This window comes from Chenopodium quinoa, unplaced genomic scaffold, assembly GCF_001683475.1.
Source record: "Chenopodium quinoa cultivar QQ74 unplaced genomic scaffold, ASM168347v1, whole genome shotgun sequence".
NCBI classification, from domain to species: domain Eukaryota; kingdom Viridiplantae; phylum Streptophyta; class Magnoliopsida; order Caryophyllales; family Amaranthaceae; genus Chenopodium; species Chenopodium quinoa.
This window is the reverse complement of record NW_018744593.1, coordinates 4,733,335-4,753,809: the sequence shown is the minus strand read 5'-3', so window position 1 is coordinate 4,753,809 and position 20,475 is coordinate 4,733,335. Positions and strand designations below refer to the sequence as shown.

The window sequence follows — 20,475 nt, the reverse complement described above, 5'->3', positions numbered from 1 at the left end:
AAGATAAAGAAGCTAGTAGCACAAACATGTCTTACTTTGTTACATAAGCTCACAAAAAAAAAAAAAAAGGGCAAGCCTGAGACAAAAAGCCAAAATGCTCCCACTAACGGCTAAATTCCTCAGCAGCCTGGGTCTGTTTGCTACGGTTAAAAACACTTTCTAGATCAGCAAGCAGTGGGACGCCAGGAAGTGCAGAAGCTTCTGAGGTGTTGCAAAGGAAGGGTGAGCCTTGCCCGGCCCTTACAGGGTGCAGATAGAGGAAGAGCCGGAGTAGGAATCTTGCAGTCATGTCCAGCAAGAAAAGGTGCAAGATGAAGCTCCCCCTGAACCCTAAGAACACCTTCCTTAGCAGCAAGTTAGCTCTCCCTAGCCAAACACTTCACACCAGTATAAGTTTCATCCCCCATAGTTGTAGTCCCACAGATCCAAGCCTCATTTCCCTTTCACCTGTTTGAATCATATCGGCATATTGTTCTTCATCACTGTCATCATTGCTCTAAAACCAACTCCACCGGACCACCCTCACATTCTCTCCTCCCATTATAAGTCATCTTGTTATCCATCTTCATGTCATTATAGTACTTTTAGTCTTAGTTATTTATAAATAACACGTGATGCTTTTCATACATGTTTTGGCTCACACGAGAGTTACTATTCATAAGCTCTCAATCAAACTTATTAAAGGGTAAAAGTTAGATTAAATTTGTCTAACTTTAATCACAAATATACTTATCCATTTGAAAGAAAGTATCCCAATTTGTTTACCGTACGAACTTTCCTAGCATCTATGATCGTTTTTTATGCAAATAATGTATCATGTGCAGCTAGCATGAATACATTTTAGTACAGTAAATATAACCTCACAGTTAACAAAATAAGGTGATTTTATTCTACTATGAGACAATTTATGGTTCCAACTTCATAAACGACCAAAATACATTCTAATAGCTGATTTCTATTAAGTCTTAGCATAGAGTATCTGGAAGGACGGTTAGTCCCTCCATCTCTTCCAGGAATGACCTGAGTTTGATCCTCATCCCGCTTTTCCTGTGATAGGGGAATACCCCTCGTATCTTACCGTGTAAAAAGAAAAAAGAAAAAAAAAGTCTTAGTAATGAGGTGCTATTCATTGAATCATAGGCCAGTCAGGCCACACACTTCAATTGGTCTAAGGCTTTAGGGCGGGCTTAACTATGACTAGAAAAAATCAACCAATATCGGTCCAAATTGAATAATGCTTTAATGTAGAGTAGTATTTTACCCTCAAGAAGTTCTTACGGACACATAAATCTTGTTATAGGTATTTTTTTTTTCTCCATATAATTTTTAAAAATATTGATTAATTTAATTTTATGTGTAATTATAGCAATGGTTAAGTTTATGCATTGGAAAACCTAAAACCCTACTCATCACAACATTAATTGAACAAAGGTCATTGCTATGAAAAAAAAACAGAACAAAGGTCATTAATTTGTGTCATTATGTACGGAGAAGGAAACACCTCTAACTTGTTCTCGGATACATTTATCTTTATCTATTTTGTTCAATTGGAGAATATTAAATGAGCAAAATCAATAAAACGAGCTAAAAAGTACTCCATACTTATGAATACCTCAAACTTTAAGGCCTTGTTTAGTTCACCTTATTATTACTTATTTCAGAAAAAAAATAAGTCAAGATCAGATCAAATCAGAAAAAATAAGTTCAGATCAGATCAAATAAAAAAAAATAAGTTCAGATCAGATCAGACCAGAAAAAATAAGTTCAGATCAGATCAGAAAATTTCAGATCAGATACAAATTATTATTATTATTATTATTATTGTTATTATTGTGATTATTATTATTATTATTATTATTATTATTATTATTATGGTTATTATTATTATTATAATAATAATAATAATAATAATAATAATAATAATTATTATTATTATTATGATGATGATGATGATGATGATGATGGTTATTATTATTATTATTATTATTATTATGATGGTTATTATTATTATTATTATTAATATTATTATGATGGTTATTATTATTATTATTATTATTAATAAATAGCACAAACAATAAACGATAATAATTAAAATTTTATTATAAGCTCCAAATCATAAACGTTTACAAATATAATTTTCATTACAAGAAGTTCCAAATTTCCTTCGCTATATTAAGTTGTACTTCGTTCATTACAGCTTTACGATTCTCGTTAAACAAATCATAATTTGCTCTTGGTTCGATTTCTATGCCACTATCAATGGGTATATCCAACTCATATAATCGAATAAAATTGTGAAGTGTGAATGTAGCAACCATAATTTCCAATTGATGTTTAGTGTCCATATTTGGCATCATTGTCAATATTTTCCATCGAGATTTTAATTGTCCAAAACATCTCTCGATCGTTGTTCGAAGTGAAGATAATTAAAAAGTTCAAGTATGCCTTGAGGTGGTGGACCATTTCGAAATTCGGGCATATGAGTTCTAATATTTTTATCTTTTATTGGACTCAAATATCCAACGGTATTCGGATATCCAGAATCTACTAGATAATATTTTCATGTTACAAAATAAAGTTATACAACATATTAGTATAGTGTCATGTATGGAGTAAAAACATACACTATTTTAAATTATACCTAGAGGTGGATGGGGAAATCGAAATTCTGGTACGGTTAAGCAATGGTTCCATACAGTAATATCATGAGCACTACCTTCAAATCCAACGTTGATAAACGTGAAAAGTCTATCAAAGGAACAAGCAGCCAAAACATTCCATGTTTTTTTTCCAGAACGCCCTCGATATGCCACAAGCTCCATATATTATTACGTTTACCAATTTTTCTAAAACTCCCCACATGTAGAAATGGAGAAGGTATTTAAAATCGAAGGGAGTATACGTATAAGGTTTTCAATAATAATAGCTACGCATTACTTTAAATTAAAATTAGTACAAAATAACATAGAAGATATTGCTAGTTCAAACAAACGATAAAATCAAATCCGATACATCATAAATCCATATTATTATTTAAGAATTAAGGTATTTGAAAACAAGTCAAATCTCTTTTTTCTATATAGAAAAAAGCTATGATAAATTTAATCTGTAATTTAGTTTTTTTAGGATCCCCATTTTAATTATTTCTTATAAAAAAAATTCATTTATGAAGTGGGATATTGTAAATAATAAAATTATCAAATATTCCAATTCTATTACCTTATACTATCTAGTAATTTTAATACTTATATGTTTCTTTACAAAATTTGTAGGTATTAAACATTAATATTGATTAACATTAAAAGTAGAATATTAAAATAATTAAAATAAGTTCAAATCAGAAGAAATAAGTTCAAATCAGATCAGATCAGAAAAAATAAGTTCAGATTAGATCAGATCAGAAAATATAAGTTCAGATCAGATCAGATCAGAAAATATAAGTTCAGATTAGATCAGATCAGAAAATATAAGTTCAGATCAGATCAGAAAATATAAGTTCAGATCAGATCAGATTAGCTTAAATCAGGTGAACTAAACAAGGCCTTAGTGTACTTATGAAGAATTTTAGGTATTGTTTGGTTGATAACGGAATTAATTTTTTATGGGCATTTGTATTTTCATGGGAATTAAAATCCCACATCAAATTTTCTAGGAACTACTCCCTCTGTGTTTAAATAAATGAAATGTTTTCCTTTTCCGGCCTTATTTATATAAATGAAACATTTCCTTATTTAGTAACTTCTCTTTTTTTTTTTTTAATAATATTCTCTCTATTTTTAACAACATTTTACTAACTAATGACTCTCACAAAACCCCTTACTCTCTTCACTCTCCTCAATTTATTCCCCACTACCTATATTATTTTAAGAAAATCAACTAACTTTCCTAAAAACTTTATTGTTTGGTTGTTATGAGGAAGTATAAACGCAGTATTGATATGCATGAAGAAATACATAACAACAATAATGGGAGCTGTTAAGAGGGAAAAGAAAATGGAGGGAGTCCCACTCAACAATAAAAAGTAAGCACTTTACCTATAAAAAGGTAAATGCTTGTATTGTAGGGAAGTATAGTACATGTATATTATACGAGTGCTTTTTTCCTCTTTTTACTTTCTTTTCTTTCTTTTTACTTTTTGTTCACCCTCTTTATTTTTTGATAAGTATTTTCTTTGTTAATTGAAGAATTCATGTGGAGGTAAGGGTGAAAACTTAGAGAATTAATGTGTGAAAATGGTGAGGAAGATGTTGGTGATGGAAGATTCGATGTTAACAAACGGTGACGAAATGATGGAGGTCGTTGTACCGGCGTTGTATCAGATAGCGACACAACCGCCATTGAAAATCCCGAAGACCCGCTGATCGAAACCCTTGAGCAAGAAGATGACGAAGAGGGGGTGTGCTGTCAACTTATTGTAATTTCGCACCTTTAATTTATAGGTTATTGATTTAATTAATCTGAAAATTCAAAATAGGTACGGTATGTATAAAATTACTTGGTTTAGTATGAATATGTAGAGAGAGAGAGAGAGAGAGAGAGGTGGGAATGGAGCATTGGCCTTACTTATGCAGTAGTAAGGTAGGGGACAATTGTATTAATGGTTCTGGTGGGTCTTATGTGTGTGATGCTTTTCAGTTTATAAAAATGAATATTGTAGTTGTTTTTGCCTTTGGTTTTGCTGTTGTATGACATTGGGGGACAATTGTATAGTTTCATGGTGGTGGATCTTGCGTGTTCTTGCTTTTCAGTGTATAAAAATGATTTATGCTTTTGTTATTTTTGCCTTTGTTTTGTTGCTGTTTGATAGTGGTAATAGTGGACCTAATTTGTTTAATACCAACACTGTTTAAAGTTTTAGGTTTTGTAGTGTGTGCTAGTGGTTAAGTATGTGAATTTATTTTTGAATTAGTTAGGTGTGTATTGGATTATATTTGTGAAATGCATTGATTTTATGTGAAAAGGTGAATGTTGGAGAAGAGTCCTACAAAACTCCTACTAAAGGAAAGGGTAGTGTGGCTATAAGTGTTGAGATTGAAGAGTATGCAAACGTTGAGGTTTCCCTCCCCCCCCCCCCCCTTCTATTGAATGGTATTTGAGAGTTGGCCAAAAATAGACACGTACTTTAAGAATTACGGAAAACAAGAAGGTTTTGGGGTTGTCCGTTCTAGTGGGGCGACTAAAGGAAAATGTTCAAATGCAAAGGAGAAGCGTAATGTTACTTGGACTTGTGAATGTTTTGGCTTGCCTGGTAGGAAGAGTAAGAAGTCCGATTCCACCTTTGTTTCAGATTCACAAATAAGTGATAAAGTTTGTGTGAAACGCAAGAGCAAAAAAGTTAGCTGCCCCGTGAAGTTGTATGCTAAGGTGAACGAGGTAGGTGAATGGGTGATTGATAAGGCAATGGTAGAGCATCAAGGTCACAAGCCCACACCAGGGAAGTCCAAAAATATCACCAAGTTCAGGAAGAAGTTCTTAATGGACAATCCTCACATTGTTAAAAAGCTTTTAAATGATCGCAAGGCGGGTGTACTTGTCGCTACCATATACAATTATGTGGCCCTACAATAGAAGGGGCGGGAGGAGATGCAATTTTCCGTAAAGGATTTGCACGATGAAGTTGCCAAGCAAAGGAAAGTGACATTTGAGGAAGGTGATGCTAAATCCATGTTTGCATACTTTAAGAGGATGGTTGATGATAACTCAAATTTTTTTCATACCCATCATGTAGATGAGTTGGGTAGGTTGCAAGATGTTTATGGATTGATGAGCGGAGTTGGATGGCGTATGAGGAGTTCGGAGACGTTTGCTTTGATTCAACGTATTTGACAAATGAATACAAGCTTCCTTTTTGCAATTTTGTAGGTGTTAATCATCATGGTCAAACTATCTTGTTTGGGTGTGCATTAGTTTCTCGTGATACCGCCGAAACATTTGAGTGGGTGTTTTTAAATTGGTTGAGGTGTATGGTGGAGATACATCCAATTAGCATCTTAACAGATCAAGATCGGCGATGAGGAAAGCTTTAAAGTCGACTATGAAAGGAACCATTCATCGATGGTGCATTTGGCACATAACCCAAAAATTTTCCAAGAAGCTAGGAAAGCTTCCTAACTATGCAAAAATTCACGATGATCTTAAGAATGCCATCTACGATAGTCTTGATTGTGAAGAGTTTGAGACCAATTGGCCTGAAGTAATAAAAAAAACATGAACTAGAAGATGACGAGTGGCTACAAGGTATGCCTCCTAATCACTCTATTAATGGGGTTTAATATAGATAAGATTTGATTTACCAACTTGGTTCATTAAATCAGATATATATAGCATTAATTGGTGCATATGATAGCTGTATTGTCTGCTTCTGTTGCTTGGTGAATTATGTGATTCTGACTTAGGAAAGCTACGATTGTGTGCATATTACTTGTAATTAGGTGGTACATACAAGCTACTGATTGAAATTGGGTGATTATACTTGTTAGTTGCTGTTGAAATATGTTACTTAGAAAAGATCCTGATTGAAATTGGGTGATTATACCTATTAGGTGCTGTTGAAATATGGTGCATTTACATGTACTGTCTGCATATACTATTCTTCTGATACTGACATAGTGACCTTTCATATACAAGTAAAGGGCATTTACATGTACTGTCTGCATTATGCCTGCAAATTGTGCCTCTGAATTAGCTATAGTGACATTGTGACTTAGATACATGTTGTTAATATGTTAAATACAAGTTTCCTAAAACGTGATAGTGGACAGTGTTTGGCATCTATTTGAGAGATTGATCATTCTGTTGATTTCACCAATATGAATTTGAGTTTAGGATGATGCATGGATGGCTTGCATGTAAATTAAGTTTTTATAACCTTCCAAATTTCATGAAAGTCTTTATGTCCTTCCAAATTTCATGAATGCAAGTATGCAATCTGACCTGATCAACCTTGGCCTGTGACTCAAGGACTCCTCTTATTCAATCTATAGAAATAGAATATATATACATGTATAGCAGTGTGTGGTCATGCAGTTGTGTTAATTCTGATTGAAAAAATGAAGAACTGGAGATTTGAGCTTTCATGCATCCTGTGTCAGGTACCTGTTATGCTTACATGTATGTCAGGTACCTGTTATGCTACTTGACTAAAGTCCTGAATGAACTTCTTTGCAACTGTTAATCCTGACTGAATGCCTTAGAGTTATGCTCCTGCAATTGTATCTTTTCTGAAGGGAAAACAGATTTGATTTTTTGGTTTGTGTTGTGAATTTATGTGTCTTTCCTTCAATGTGATAGGGTTGTATGATAAATTTCATATGTGGGTTCCCGTCTTTATGAAACATCTATTTTGGGTTGGAATGAAGACAACTCAACGTGTGAAGAGTATTCATAGGTTTTTTAATGGCTATTTAAGCAAGCACACTTTGTTGTTTGAGTTTGTGGAGAGGTATTGTCATGCCTTGGAGGTTAGATGTACAAGTGAGAAAAAAGCTGATGATAACAATGAGCGGTATGTGCGTTAAGCATACACTGATTTTCCAGCTGAGTTGGTATTTCAGAAGACATACACGGATGCCAAATTTTAAGAGGTGCAAAGAGAGTGCAACCGTATAATATATGTCAGTGGGATTCACCGAAAGCAGATTTCTGATACTTTAACCGAGCATGTGTTAGAGGACTGAGTTTGGTAAAAGCTAAAAAACTCTAACAAAGAAATTCGTTTAAAGAGAAAGAGGGAGTACAAGCTTGTAATTGATAGTTCTACAAATGAAGTTACCTATGATTGTCAGTACTTTGAATGTCATGACATTATTTTTCGCCACATCATAAAGGTGTTTGAGATGAGCAACTACTACGAGATACCTGACAAGTACATTCTTCAAAGGTGGAGAAAAGATGTGATTTGGAAGCACACAAGGGTGAAAGTTATTTACCATGACCCAAGTAAAACTGAGGAGGTTTGCAGGTATGACAAGATGATGGTCAGGATTGATAGTTTGTGTTCAAAAGCTTTGGGTTACATTAAAACTACTGAAGTGGTGATGCAAGCACTGCAGTTAGTTGAATTGCAAGTTGAGTAGAAGTTAGCAATGGTTGCGAAAAAAAGAGGTCAAGGTGTAATTGGAACACCTTTATCTATTTGTCTTGAGAAGGAAAAGGACTCAATTCCCTCAACTCAAAGACAGGGTAGTTGTGATGGTGTGCAAGAAGAAGATGTTCCTGTGGAAGACCCACCCTTACCAAAGAGGCATGTGCATCGCACCACGGATTACTCCTGTATTTGGGGTACAAGTCATGTCTTGAGAAACCAAAGAAAAAGGCAAAGACAACGAAGAACACGCAAGGGAAGAATAAGAGTGGTTCTCAAGCCCAAACAACACCACCCGCGACAATTGGGGTATATATTCTTATAAAATGCTTTCATATTCCAAACTTTCAATGCTTATTTCTCTGTAAATGAGGCACATATTCTGATTTTGCATTGGTTTTGCTTTTCCTCTATATCTCATTTTTGTTCTATTTGAGCTCCACTAAGCTAGTCCTATTATAAAGATTTGACCTTTTCGTTACAAACAAGATGGGTGGTTCATACTGGGAAGGGGTAGGTAATGCTAGTTTATGAGGAATTGAGGATAATTGACTTGGTAGGTTGGCACAAGTCATTTGTTGCCATTGTGGTCCATTACTTTGCTTTTATATTCAAATGCAATCACTTTCTACACCAAAGTGATGGAGCTGTTATCCTGTTTGGAATGTGTCAATGCCATAGGTTATTGATAATTCCCAGGACCTCAGAAATATTTTGGTTTGTTAGTGGGCTGTGAACAATAGTGTTGTAGATCTGCTTCCATCTCAACTCCAGTATAGCATACTGGTGTTTTGTAGATTGCTGCATATGCACTGAATCAGATTGCTTTGAATCATATTGCTATGGTTACTGTGATTTGGTTGCATGAAATTGCTGCATTTTTTTTTGACTTTTGCTCAACCTGGAATTGACGTGTGGAATATGGTCCTGTAGTGTAAATTATTTTAGACTGTTGCAGACTTTTGCTTTTAAAATGTTGTTTCGATGTGTTGTAAAAATGCTGGCCATGCAGGCACCTTGTACGCAGGGTATTCAGAACATGGTTCCTTACAGTCCACAGTGTGTGGGTGGCATTCAAATGCTGGATGGGGACATCTCAATTGGGTACTTTACATCTGTCGGTGGTGGAGCTCAACAGTTCTACGGATCCCAAATTTCTCATTGTCAGGGTTTCTATGTTTCGTATCCTCAATTTGCTCGGGGTCAGGTTCCTTCTAGAATGTATGGATGGAAAACCCCTACTTCACCTTTATCAGTTGCATCAAGACAAGCCGGGTGTATTCCTATACTACCTCGACCTCAGTCGCCTGTGACTCCGCCATCTCATGCATCACAAAAATAGACTAATTGAGTACCTGACTAATTTGTTAGGTGATTAATTTGGAAGTTGTTTTTGTAAAGCTCAATTTTTGGTGTCTTACATGACAAGGTGATGTGTAAATCCCATTTTTTTTAAACAGTTACATGGGAAGGTGATTTATAAAGCCCATTTTGTTGGATGAGTATGTCAAGGGTACCATTACAACAATATTTTACTTATTTAATAAAAAAAACTATTTACAACAACTTTCATTCCATCTATTATGTTAAGGGTACCATTACAGCAATATTTCTTCTATTGATTTAATCTATGATTTTTACAACAACTTTCGTTTCATTTAATATGTCAAGGGTACCATTACAACAACATTTGTTCCATTGAGGTAATCTAAGTTATTTACAACCACTTTCATTTCATTTAATATGTCAAGGGTACCATTAGAACAATATTTGTTTCATTGAGGTAAATAAACTATTTACAACAACTTTAGTTCCATCTATTATGTCAAGGGTACCACTGATATATGACCTCCACTAGTAGGGTACCTGTACAATTTATTAGGGTACCACTAAAACTACTGGGTTGCCACTGAAACCTTGTAATGTACCACTGAACCGTTATAATCCGAACATATATGTTCCAATTGTAACTACTCACATAATGACATTTAACTCACATAATTAACTTAATTTCAAAGTACATTGTGGAAAAACATATTACATAACGGAATATTGTTGACAAAGTGTTCCCCGTATGTGTTATTTTTTTTTGGTTTATAGATATAGTTTGTATTATGCTTAAAGAATAAAAAAATCATATAAATTGAATTGAATTAACAAGTTAGCTAAGCTTGGAATATTAATGACAATGAAGTTAACATGTATCGTTTTGAATAATAAAGAAGTGAAAATTAGTTATGATTGTTGTGTAACTTTTTGTAACTCTCTAGTTGTCTAATTATATACAGGGATAAGTCACATAAATCAATAATTGTATGTACAGGTTATGCTTTAGGGTTTCGGTTTCATGTAAAGTATCACTTACATGTAGTAGGGTACCACTGAAACAATGAAGGGTACAATTCTTTACAATATACGACATTGTTCCACATCCTCGTTGTAGAGTACCACTTAAACAATGAAGGGTACCATTATTAACAGTTAATGAGTAGGGTTCCACCTAAGTATTATAGGGTACCACTTACATCTTTTAGGGTACCACTGTTATATTTTGCGTTACCACTTACATCTTTTGGGGTACCAGTAATATAGTGTGGTACCACTAGGATATTGTGTGCTACCACTCCACTTACAAAACGATTTTTTAATTAGGATTAAGGGTTTAGGGTTAGGATTTAGGAGGCGTTGTTCAACCTAAGTTTTATAAATGTTAGAAAAGACCGTTAATATACGTATTCATCATCATAGGATAGTCTATTATAAACTCCTTGCATTGTAAGTCAAACAACATACGATACCGTTTCATGTCTATATCATAACTGTTTACTTAATGGTTGTACAAATGAATTGTTAATGGTCGTACAATTAATATCTTGTGTTTGTGTTTTATGTGAAGACCATTCACCGTCTTTTAGTCAATGCGAAAATATTTTAACTAGCTAATGCTAAAAACCTTCCCAAGTACAAGTACCATTAGGTATTTATTATTTTGCATAATAACTATTACATGGTTCTTTTTTATGGGGTGCCTTTGACATTGCAAAAGGTACCACTGAAAGGTTTTAATGTGTAACTGGGTTTTCAAATTGAGGTCAGATCGAGTCAGTTGTGTAAATTTGTCTTTCAAATGGGTAGCATTCGAAACTCCTATAGTTGCACTAGAGGATAGATTTACATAATTGAGTTTAACCAAGAAACCTAAAGTTACAGTTGTAGGCCCATATTATTCCATGGGCTTGGAAAACAACACATGTAGCGGGAAAGTGAAAATTTGGACCAAGTTTTTACCGCCTAATTGTCCTTATAAATAGGTGGGGGGCTGATATCTTTCTATACACACCATAATAGGATATTTATAATTTTAACTACACCATATGGGTGGCCGGTAAGAGGTGCAGTTGCGGCGGCAACACCATAGCGGAGTTTTGGATTTCTCTTTCGGAATCCAACCCAAGAAGGCCATACTACCGGTGTAGATCCTACAACTTTTGGTAGTGGGCTAGAGACGAAGACCTTATCCAAACACCCAACGGGGCTGACGTTGGTTTTATGTGGCGAAGGTTGGCAGAGATAGAGACACTAGTTGCAAGATGTATCAAGATTATTTTTACTGTTGTTGTTATTTTGTGTTTCTTGTATCTTAAGGGTTGAAAATTATCGAAGTAATTTGCAATGCTACTTGTTGTTAGTCGGAGGACTCTAGAATAATTCTCTTTAAGAAAAACTTGTAATGCTTTGTGTTGTTACCAATTTATGAAATATGGTAGTTTGTAGTAGAATGTTATATGATGCTATTTAACATAAATACTCCATAATTTTTATTTTTGGCAAAACCAGTGGGGTATAAAATAAATTAGCATATATATGTTGGTTTAGGATTACCAAATAACAACAACAATAATAATAATAGATGAGTTAATACTACATCAAATATCCATATTACATAGTACTAAAATTCAGAATTACACAATCTAATTAAAGTAGCATAACGACACAAATATTTAGGGAATAAAGGAGATTAGCAAACAACCACCATAGTCCGGACATTAAGAAATAATACGTTGTACAGAATACAACTCCATACATTTGGAAAAAGGAGTTGATGACTTCAACATTTGTTTAGGCCCCGTCGGAGATGTTCTCATTCCAGTCATGACTCGACTCATTCAGGTCAAGTCATTGGTCAAAGTACCAAGTCGAGCTTGGAGAAAGGTACTGGGGTGGTGTACAGTTTTTAGCTCCAGTCTGCGGATCATAAGTATATTATACTAACCAATTGGACGATAACCAACTACTAATTTAATTGAAAAAAAAAATCATTAGTGATTATAACGACTAATTATTTTGCATATATAGCACCAATACGAAAAATTACCAATAGAATTTGTAATTATAAATTCTAATAGTTTTTTGTTATTAATTTGAAATTATAACAACTAATTTAAAGCTCTAATAGGAAGATTACCAAATACAATTTACAATCATAAAATCTTTTATTTTTGCACATGTATTTTGTTGCTCACTTTATAGCATCCTAAAAGCAGGCATTACAGTAAAAAAAAAAGAAGCACGAGTGTAGGGAACAAACTCAACCTTGAGCCCCACTGTGATCATGCTTTTAGGCATGGTGGCGTCTAAAGGGAAGGAAGCTAGAGATAAAAGAGCCGCCAACAAGTTTTAGGAACTTATAAACCGTTCACAGGTGTGAAGGTCACACCCCATTCACGATCACGGAGATCGCTAACTCCATAGTGGTCCGGAATCATGACTGGATATTCGGGGATGATGGTACGAATCCAACCTAAAAGAGACTGAATCCGCTCTAAATCGGCCTCTACTTAATTCTTATGATATTGATGTGCGCTTTCCGATCAACAAACATACAATAAATTAATCCTAAGCATATTTGATCTACGTTGGTTGATTATTAATGCACAAATAAATCTATTATTAGCGACCACTTGAATTAATATCATATTAGGCTAAATTAAAATTATTAATTTTCTTATTAGGCGTGATTTCAAGTACAAATTCCCTTTAAACCTGCAAGAAGGGGCGTGATCAAGCAATAACAATAAATTATGAATAATCAAGCAACATATAATTAATTGACACAACAATCATCATCATAATAATTAAAACATGATTAATAGTAAGATTCTAGGCATGATACTAAACGGATTAATAACAAACCCTAGCATGTCACTAATAATCAAGATCAAAGCTTTATCCTAAACATGATGCTAGAAACATGATATTAGAAATATTAATTAACACCCTAAACATGATTCTAGGAATCAAAATCAACATCCTAACATGATACTAGGAATCAAAATCAACATCCTAACATGATACTAGGAATTAAAAAATAATAATTAAGTAATCGAATTACTTATTTTGATGCCTCATACTTCTTTTTATAAAAAAAAATACACACATTAATAACTTCAAGAAATATTAAATCAAATAAACCAAATAAATCAAATAAGAATTGAAATATAGATTTGGGACCAAACCCTTAGAACTATTGACCTTTCACGTTGAGGTCGAAGGCAACTTCGAGATTGGCTAGGAGTATTCGAAACCCATGAAGGAGGTATGGTTTTTTCTTAGGGAAAAGTACCTAGGATGTACTAGGCTAGGCTAGAAAAGAATTCAGAGAGAGAGAAAGTATTAGAGAAGGGATTTGATGATGATTGTTGGTGATCAAGCTTGTTGATGATTGAAAACGGAGGAAAACGACCTCTATTTATAAGAAAAAAGAGGGTCAAAGGATTAGAAAAGAGTCATAAATTGAATCCAAGTAAAACAGGTTCCATCGCGGCGCGACAACCTTGTCGCGGCGCGATGGTGCTGCAATTTTGTGGTTTTTGTTTTTATCATAATTTTTTTTTTCAGAAGTCGGAATAAGATAAATAATATATCGTTGGAAATCTATCGAAGTCTACTTTCCAATCCAATTTGAATCAGATTGATATCTTTTGTAGAATAAAAAATATAGTTGAAATACTGTAACAGTGTCAGTTTTGGATTGAATTTGATATTTCATTCATATCTTTTTCGTTATAGCTCAGAATTGGGATTAAGATATATCATTGGAAAGATAATTTCACGGGCTATCCAACTATTTAATTTTCGGACAAAAAATATGAGGCACAAAATCATATCTGACCGTCTTTAAATTCGAATAGAACAAGGACTTTTAAAAAGAGGAGTTTTATTCAATTTCAAACTCTTTGATCTTTATCGATCTTTCGGAAAGGATAGATTAGAACCTTCTAGATATTTCTAGAAATTACTAAGGAATCCTAATTGGTTTAGGAATGGAATTAAGGTAATTGGACCCTCACATGATCATTGGGTCGTAGGTAAGGTGGACCTAGGTCCGGTATAGACTTGGTTTAGTATTTTAGCTATAACATCTTTGTTATAAGTCGGATTTGGGCTTATAATATATAGTTGGAAAGCTCTTTTTAAGCCCTATCCAACTAAGTAATAATTGGACCAGTATTATGGACCAAAATAATCTGGTTTGGACGATTTTAAGGTTTGGACAAGAAATGAATGATTTTAAGGACACGAAACGAATGATTTTGGGTTTAAAGGCACGAAATGAATGATTTTTTATTACAACATTTCAGGAAAGGTTAGAAATGGTCAAAGATTAGAGGAAATTCACAAGAATCTTCAACTCTCACCTAACTCGATAATCAAAGACGTGAAAGTTACTCATCACTAGGTTTGGTTTTTGGGGAGACACAATCAGGTGTCTACAACGAGCTATGGTCTTACACATCTAATTGCACATTATAAGGGAATAAGTAATCATACCTTAATAGAACATCAAGTTGGTGACCGTAACCATGCATTCCCCTTTGATTAACCCATGGGTAGACGTCATTTTTGGCCCAAATCAGAAGGACACCGCTGTAGTCGTTGTAGGTTCCAAAAGCATCAACTAGGTTGAACTGCTTCTAAACCATGTGGCTCAATATTAATTATCATGTGTTGCTCATGTGCATTCATTCATCAATTCATGTTTTTGATTCTTTCTTCTGGTTAATGACCCCTCCCTCTCTGGCAAACTTATGTGTTTGAGTTTAAAATCTCTAATGAATTGATAAGTACTTTCTTGATATGATCGGCGTACAAGACTGAGCATACCACAAACGAACTAAAAAAAATGAATTTTGAAAGGGGGAAAAAACTTGAAACCTGATCGTGCTTGATCCCTAATTATTCAATTGGTCCATTTCTGATTAGAATTTACATTTTAGGTCAACCCATGTGAAGAACGAGTATATCACTGCATATAAAGTTGCATAATTTGAAGGTACCACTGTTAGCAGTTGGCTCATGTTTGATTTTGAATAGTATTTGAGAGGGTTGCAAGTTGGGGTCTTGTGGTTTACAGTCATTGTCTATATATTAGGTAAGTATTTAAATGGCGGTGACTAGTTTTGTCATCATAGAAAAGTCTTTTTAACTCTTATACAAGACCTTTTAAGGTCCTGTTTTGTCAAATCTTGAGTCTTAGACTCTTTTTTACTAGCTCAGATAAATTCACTAAAACTATTCTTCAATCCTCAAACAATTACTTGTTTTTTCCAATTGTGATCTGTCATGATACTTTGGAATCTACGGTTCTTGTCAAGCCTGAGCATATTCTTACTCAATTTATAAAGTATAGCTGGCCTATCCGTACCCATTTGACACCTATAATTAAGGATGTGAAGAGAAAAGATAAGAATGCATCTCATGATTTCATCATTGTATGCAGGGTAAAGACAAGACAGCGGGAGAAAGAAGGATAGCAATATGTATATTTGACGATGTTGTTGAGCAGTGTCGTGAAGATGCTCTCAAGTAAGCCTAGCATCTCAAGGGACAAGATGCTTCTTCAGATAGAACAGGAATGCCTGGATTTTTACAAAAGGAAAGTTGACCTGACTGTTAAATTAAGGGCTCAGCTTTTCCAGATCTTGATTATGTTAGATTGATTCTGTAGGTTTTTTTTTTTACCAGTTTTTTAAAGTGTAATATTACAAGTTATTGAAGAAAATATATGTGTTTTTATGTATATTATGATTATATATAAGTATTTGGTACAATTTAAGTGAAAAAAATGCAAAAAAAAAAAAAAATAATTTTTTGGGGCACTTTTATTTATTTTTTTTAATTTTTTGGGGGCACTTTTGGCACCGGTTTTGAAACAAAACCGGTGCTAAAAAATTTTTTTTTAAATTTTTTTGGGCCATTTTTCGCACTGGTTCACAGCAAGAAACGGTGCGAAATCTAAGTTTTCGCACCGGTTTTGAACAAGTGCGAAATCTTTTGGTTTTTGGCATCCCTCAAATAAGGACCGGTTCAAAATCGGTGCTAAATGGGGGTTTTGAATCGGTGCCCATTTGTATTTTTCGCCTAGTGCACAATCCACACACTTCAAAATTCACCCAACAACACCAATCAACTAATATAACCCACCAACAATAAAAAATATCAACAAATAAACAACAATCAACCAAGATTAACAAGATACTTCAACACAAATTAACATACATACATCAAAATTCCCAAATTAATTCACAAGTATAACAATTTTTCTCACCAAAGCTATTGCTCAAATTTTAATCATAACTAGAGTAGGAGTGAATATACTAACAATGAGTGACCCAAAATCGACTCCAACTAGCCTTGTGAAGAAGAAATCCAAGTAACCTTCAAGAATCTTGCAATGGAGAATCCGTGAGAGCCTGTGAAAAGATCGACCCGAAGCGAAGCTTGAACGGTAAAATTTCAGAAATTTGATGAGGGAATTCGAAGGAAAATGTAAGATTTTGATGATTTTTGATGATTTATGATGAGTTTTGTGAGATTGGGACGTTAGGGCTTGAGGGAGAATGGAGTTTTAGAGAGAGAGAGAGATGAAGGAGATGCTCGAAATAGGGGGGAATAAGGAAAGGTTGCTGATTAAAAAAAAAACCCATGCGGATTCGCGAACCCACTTCGCTGCGCCCGCGGGTCTGTGTGCCACGCCCATGGGTATGAGAGTCGCGCCCTCTCCCAGCCTTCTCCAAGACATCTCCAGATTTGCAAAAGATAGGAAGAACAGAGGGTCGCGCCCGTGGCACCATTTACCGCGCCCATGGTTCCTTCCATGCCGCGCCCGCGGCAAATAAGTCCGCGCCTTCTCCAGGGGCGCGGCGAGGCATCTCCAGAAAATCAAGGGAGAATGTTAAAACTCTGTCCGCGCCCTCTCCTCTCATAGCTGCGCCCGCGGGTCTCACAGTCGCGTCCGCAGGTCCTTGGATAGGGCTCTCCTTAGGCGCGGGCTGCACTTTAAGCCCTTGAGGCCTAAATTTCGACCCTTTCCTCTTTCATAACTCAATCTTGGCTCTTGAAAACAATTCCCTTGAGGTTAGAACATCCTCAATTCCTAGTCCACAAACTCAATGCCCAAAAGTTCAAGTACCTACAAAAGAAAAGCCAAAGAACGTAAGATAAGACCCTTAAGAAAAATCAACTAAAATCGACAAAAAATAGGAAATAAAGAAGTAAAAGAGTTGAGAACTCGGGTTTTCTCCCGAGAAGCGCTTCTTTATGAGGTCACTAGCTTGACCATGAGAGATTATCATCAAGGGGTCGGCTTAGGATCCATAGGATCAAGCCTCATGAATTCGATCAGACCAACTTCATCTTTGTAAAAATATCAAACGATGCCCATTAACCATGAACTTGTTGTCACCCGCCTCCAACTCAAAAGACCCATAAGGAGTAGTTTTTGAAATCATGAAAGGCCCTGACCATTTGGATTTGAGCTTTCCGGGAAACAAACGAAGCCTAGAGTTGAATAACAACACCTTGTCTCCAACCTTAAAGCTCTTGTTTCTTATGTGTTGGTCGTGCCATTTTTTGGTCTTCTCCTTGTATAGCCTTAAGTTCTCATAGGCATCATATCTAAGCTCTTCAAGTTCGTTGAGCTTGAGCAATCTCTTCTCACCGGCCAATGACATATCCATGTTAAGTTCTTTGATGGCGCTCCAACTCAACCGGCAAATGACAAGCCTTCCCATAGACCAACCGATAGGGGGTTGTACCAATTGGAGTCTTGTAAGCCATCCGTAGGGCCCAAAGTGTGTCGTCAAGCTTGAGGGACCAATCCTTCCTAGATTTGTTCACCATCCTTTCAAGAAGATTCTTGATCTCTCCATTTGACACCTCCATTTGCCCTTGAGTTTGAGGATGGTAGGGTAGACCAACTTTGTGGTGAACTCCATACCTCTTGAGAAGAGCTTCAAGTTGCTTCTTGGCAAAATGGGAGCCTCCATCACTAATTAGCACCCGAGGAACCCCAAACCGTGGAAAGATGATTTTCTTGAGAAGCTTAAGCACAACCTTTTGATCATTGGTATGGGAAGGTATGGCTTTAATCCACTTAGTCACATAGTCAACCGCTACCAAGATGTATAAATTCCCACATGAAGAAATGAAAGGCCCCATAAAGTCGACACCCCAAACATCAAAGGGCTCAACTTTTAAAATGTTTTGTTGAGGCATTTCATCTCTTTTGGTTATGCCACCACTCCTTTGGAACTTATCACATCTAGAAACAAACTTGTGATCATCCTTATGCATCGTTGGCCATCATAAGAGAGATTGAGAAATCTTTGCCACCATCTTGTCAACTCCCCCATGTCCTCCACATGGCAACTAGTGGCAATGCTTAAGAACTCTTTCAATTTCATGGTTCAGAACACATTTTCGGAAAAGGCCGTATCCACACTGTTTAAACAAGTAAGGGTCATTCCAAAAGTATCTCCTCACTTCCTTGAAAAACCTCTTCTTTTGTTGAGAAGAGAATTCCGAGGGAATGACTCCGCAAGCAAGATAGTTGGCTATATCCGCATACCATGGGCTAGATGTTGAAGCTATAGCCATAAGAGTTTCAAATCCCACCTCTTCATTGATTGGTACATCCTCCTTGTTCTCAAAAGGAAGCCTAGACAAATGATCCGCCACATAGTTCTCCGCTCCTTTCTTATCTCTCATCTCTATGTCAAAATCTTGAAGCGAAAGAACCCAACGGATGAGGCGTGGCTTTGCTGCTTCCTTCTTGGTCATAAGATAGCGAACCGCTATATGATCCCTGTACACAATCACTTTAGAGCAAACAAGATAGGACCTAAATTTGTCCATGGCAAACACAGCCGCAAGCATTTCCTTCTCCGTCGTTGTGTAATTATTTTGAGCTTCATCAAGAGTTCTACTTGCATAGTAGATGACATAAGATCTTCCTTCTTTCTTTTTCCCAAGCACTGCACCTACTGCAAAATCACTCGCATCGCACATTAGCTCAAAAGGCAAGCTCCAATCCGGAGCTTGCACCACGGGAGAGGAAATGAGAGCTTCCTTGAGGTTTTTAGATGCCTCAAGATAAGCCTCATTAAAGCTAAACACAACATCTTTCTTGAGTAATTCGGTCAAAGGTTTGGCGATTGATGAAAAATCTTTGATAAACCTCCGGTAAAACCGGCATATGCCCAAGAAAAGCTCTCACTCCCATAATGGATGTAGGAAGGGGCAACTTTTCAATCACCGAAACTTTGGCCAGATCAACCTCAATGCCCTTCTTTGACACTTTATATGGCCTAGGACAACACCCTCCTAAACCATAAAGTGACATTTCTCCCAATTTAAAACCAAACTCGTCTCTTAACACCTTTTCAAAACTTTTTCAAGATTATAAAGACAAGTGTCAAAAGACGAGCCACCAACACTAAAATCATCCATGTAAACTTCAATCTCATTTTCAAGCATCTCGGAAAAAATGGAAGTCATGCATCGTTGGAATGTAGAAGGAGCATTGCATAATCCGAATGGTATGCAAATGGTCCATATGGACATGTGAAAGTAGTTTTATCTTGGTCATTTGGGTGGATAGGGATTTGGAAAAATCCGAAATACCCATCCAAAAAACAAATGAAAGCATGGTGAGAAAGTCACTCTTACATTTGGTCCATGAAGGGGAGAGGAAAATGGTCTTTCCTTGTATTTTTGTTCAACCTTCTATAGTCAATACACATTCTCCACCCGGTCACCATCCGGGTGGAGATCTCCTCTCCTCCTTCTCCCTTGACGATGGTCATTCCACCTTTCTTTGGAACCACGTGAACCGGGCTAACCCACTTGCTATCGGAGATAGCATAAATTATCCCCGCTTCACGCAATTTCAAGATTTCCTTCTTGACAACCTCTTGGAGGTTGGGGTTCAACCTCCTTTGAGGTTCAATTGAGGTGGATTGATCATCCTCAAGATGAATACGATGCATGCACAAAGAGGGGCTAATACCCTTGATATCTTCAATGCTATACCCTATCACATCTCTATATTT

General features: G+C 35.8%; 2 protein-coding genes across 2 annotated transcripts; one reads left to right on the top strand and one right to left on the bottom strand.

The window, feature by feature from the left end:
• Positions 1–6,010: 6,010 nt before the first annotated feature.
• LOC110699852 (protein FAR1-RELATED SEQUENCE 5-like) lies at positions 6,011–8,075 on the top strand. The gene is made up of 5 exons (XM_021877364.1): positions 6,011–6,193; positions 6,543–6,626; positions 7,092–7,110; positions 7,291–7,504; positions 7,961–8,075. Exons 1-5 carry the CDS (start codon positions 6,011–6,013, stop codon positions 8,073–8,075), a joined length of 615 nt encoding a protein of 204 aa, XP_021733056.1.
• A 9,700-nt stretch (positions 8,076–17,775) lies between these two features.
• On the bottom strand, positions 17,776–18,102 carry LOC110699851. The gene has a single exon (XM_021877363.1). It carries the CDS (start codon positions 18,100–18,102, stop codon positions 17,776–17,778), a length of 327 nt encoding a protein of 108 aa, XP_021733055.1.
• Between the last annotated feature and the right edge of the window lie 2,373 nt (positions 18,103–20,475).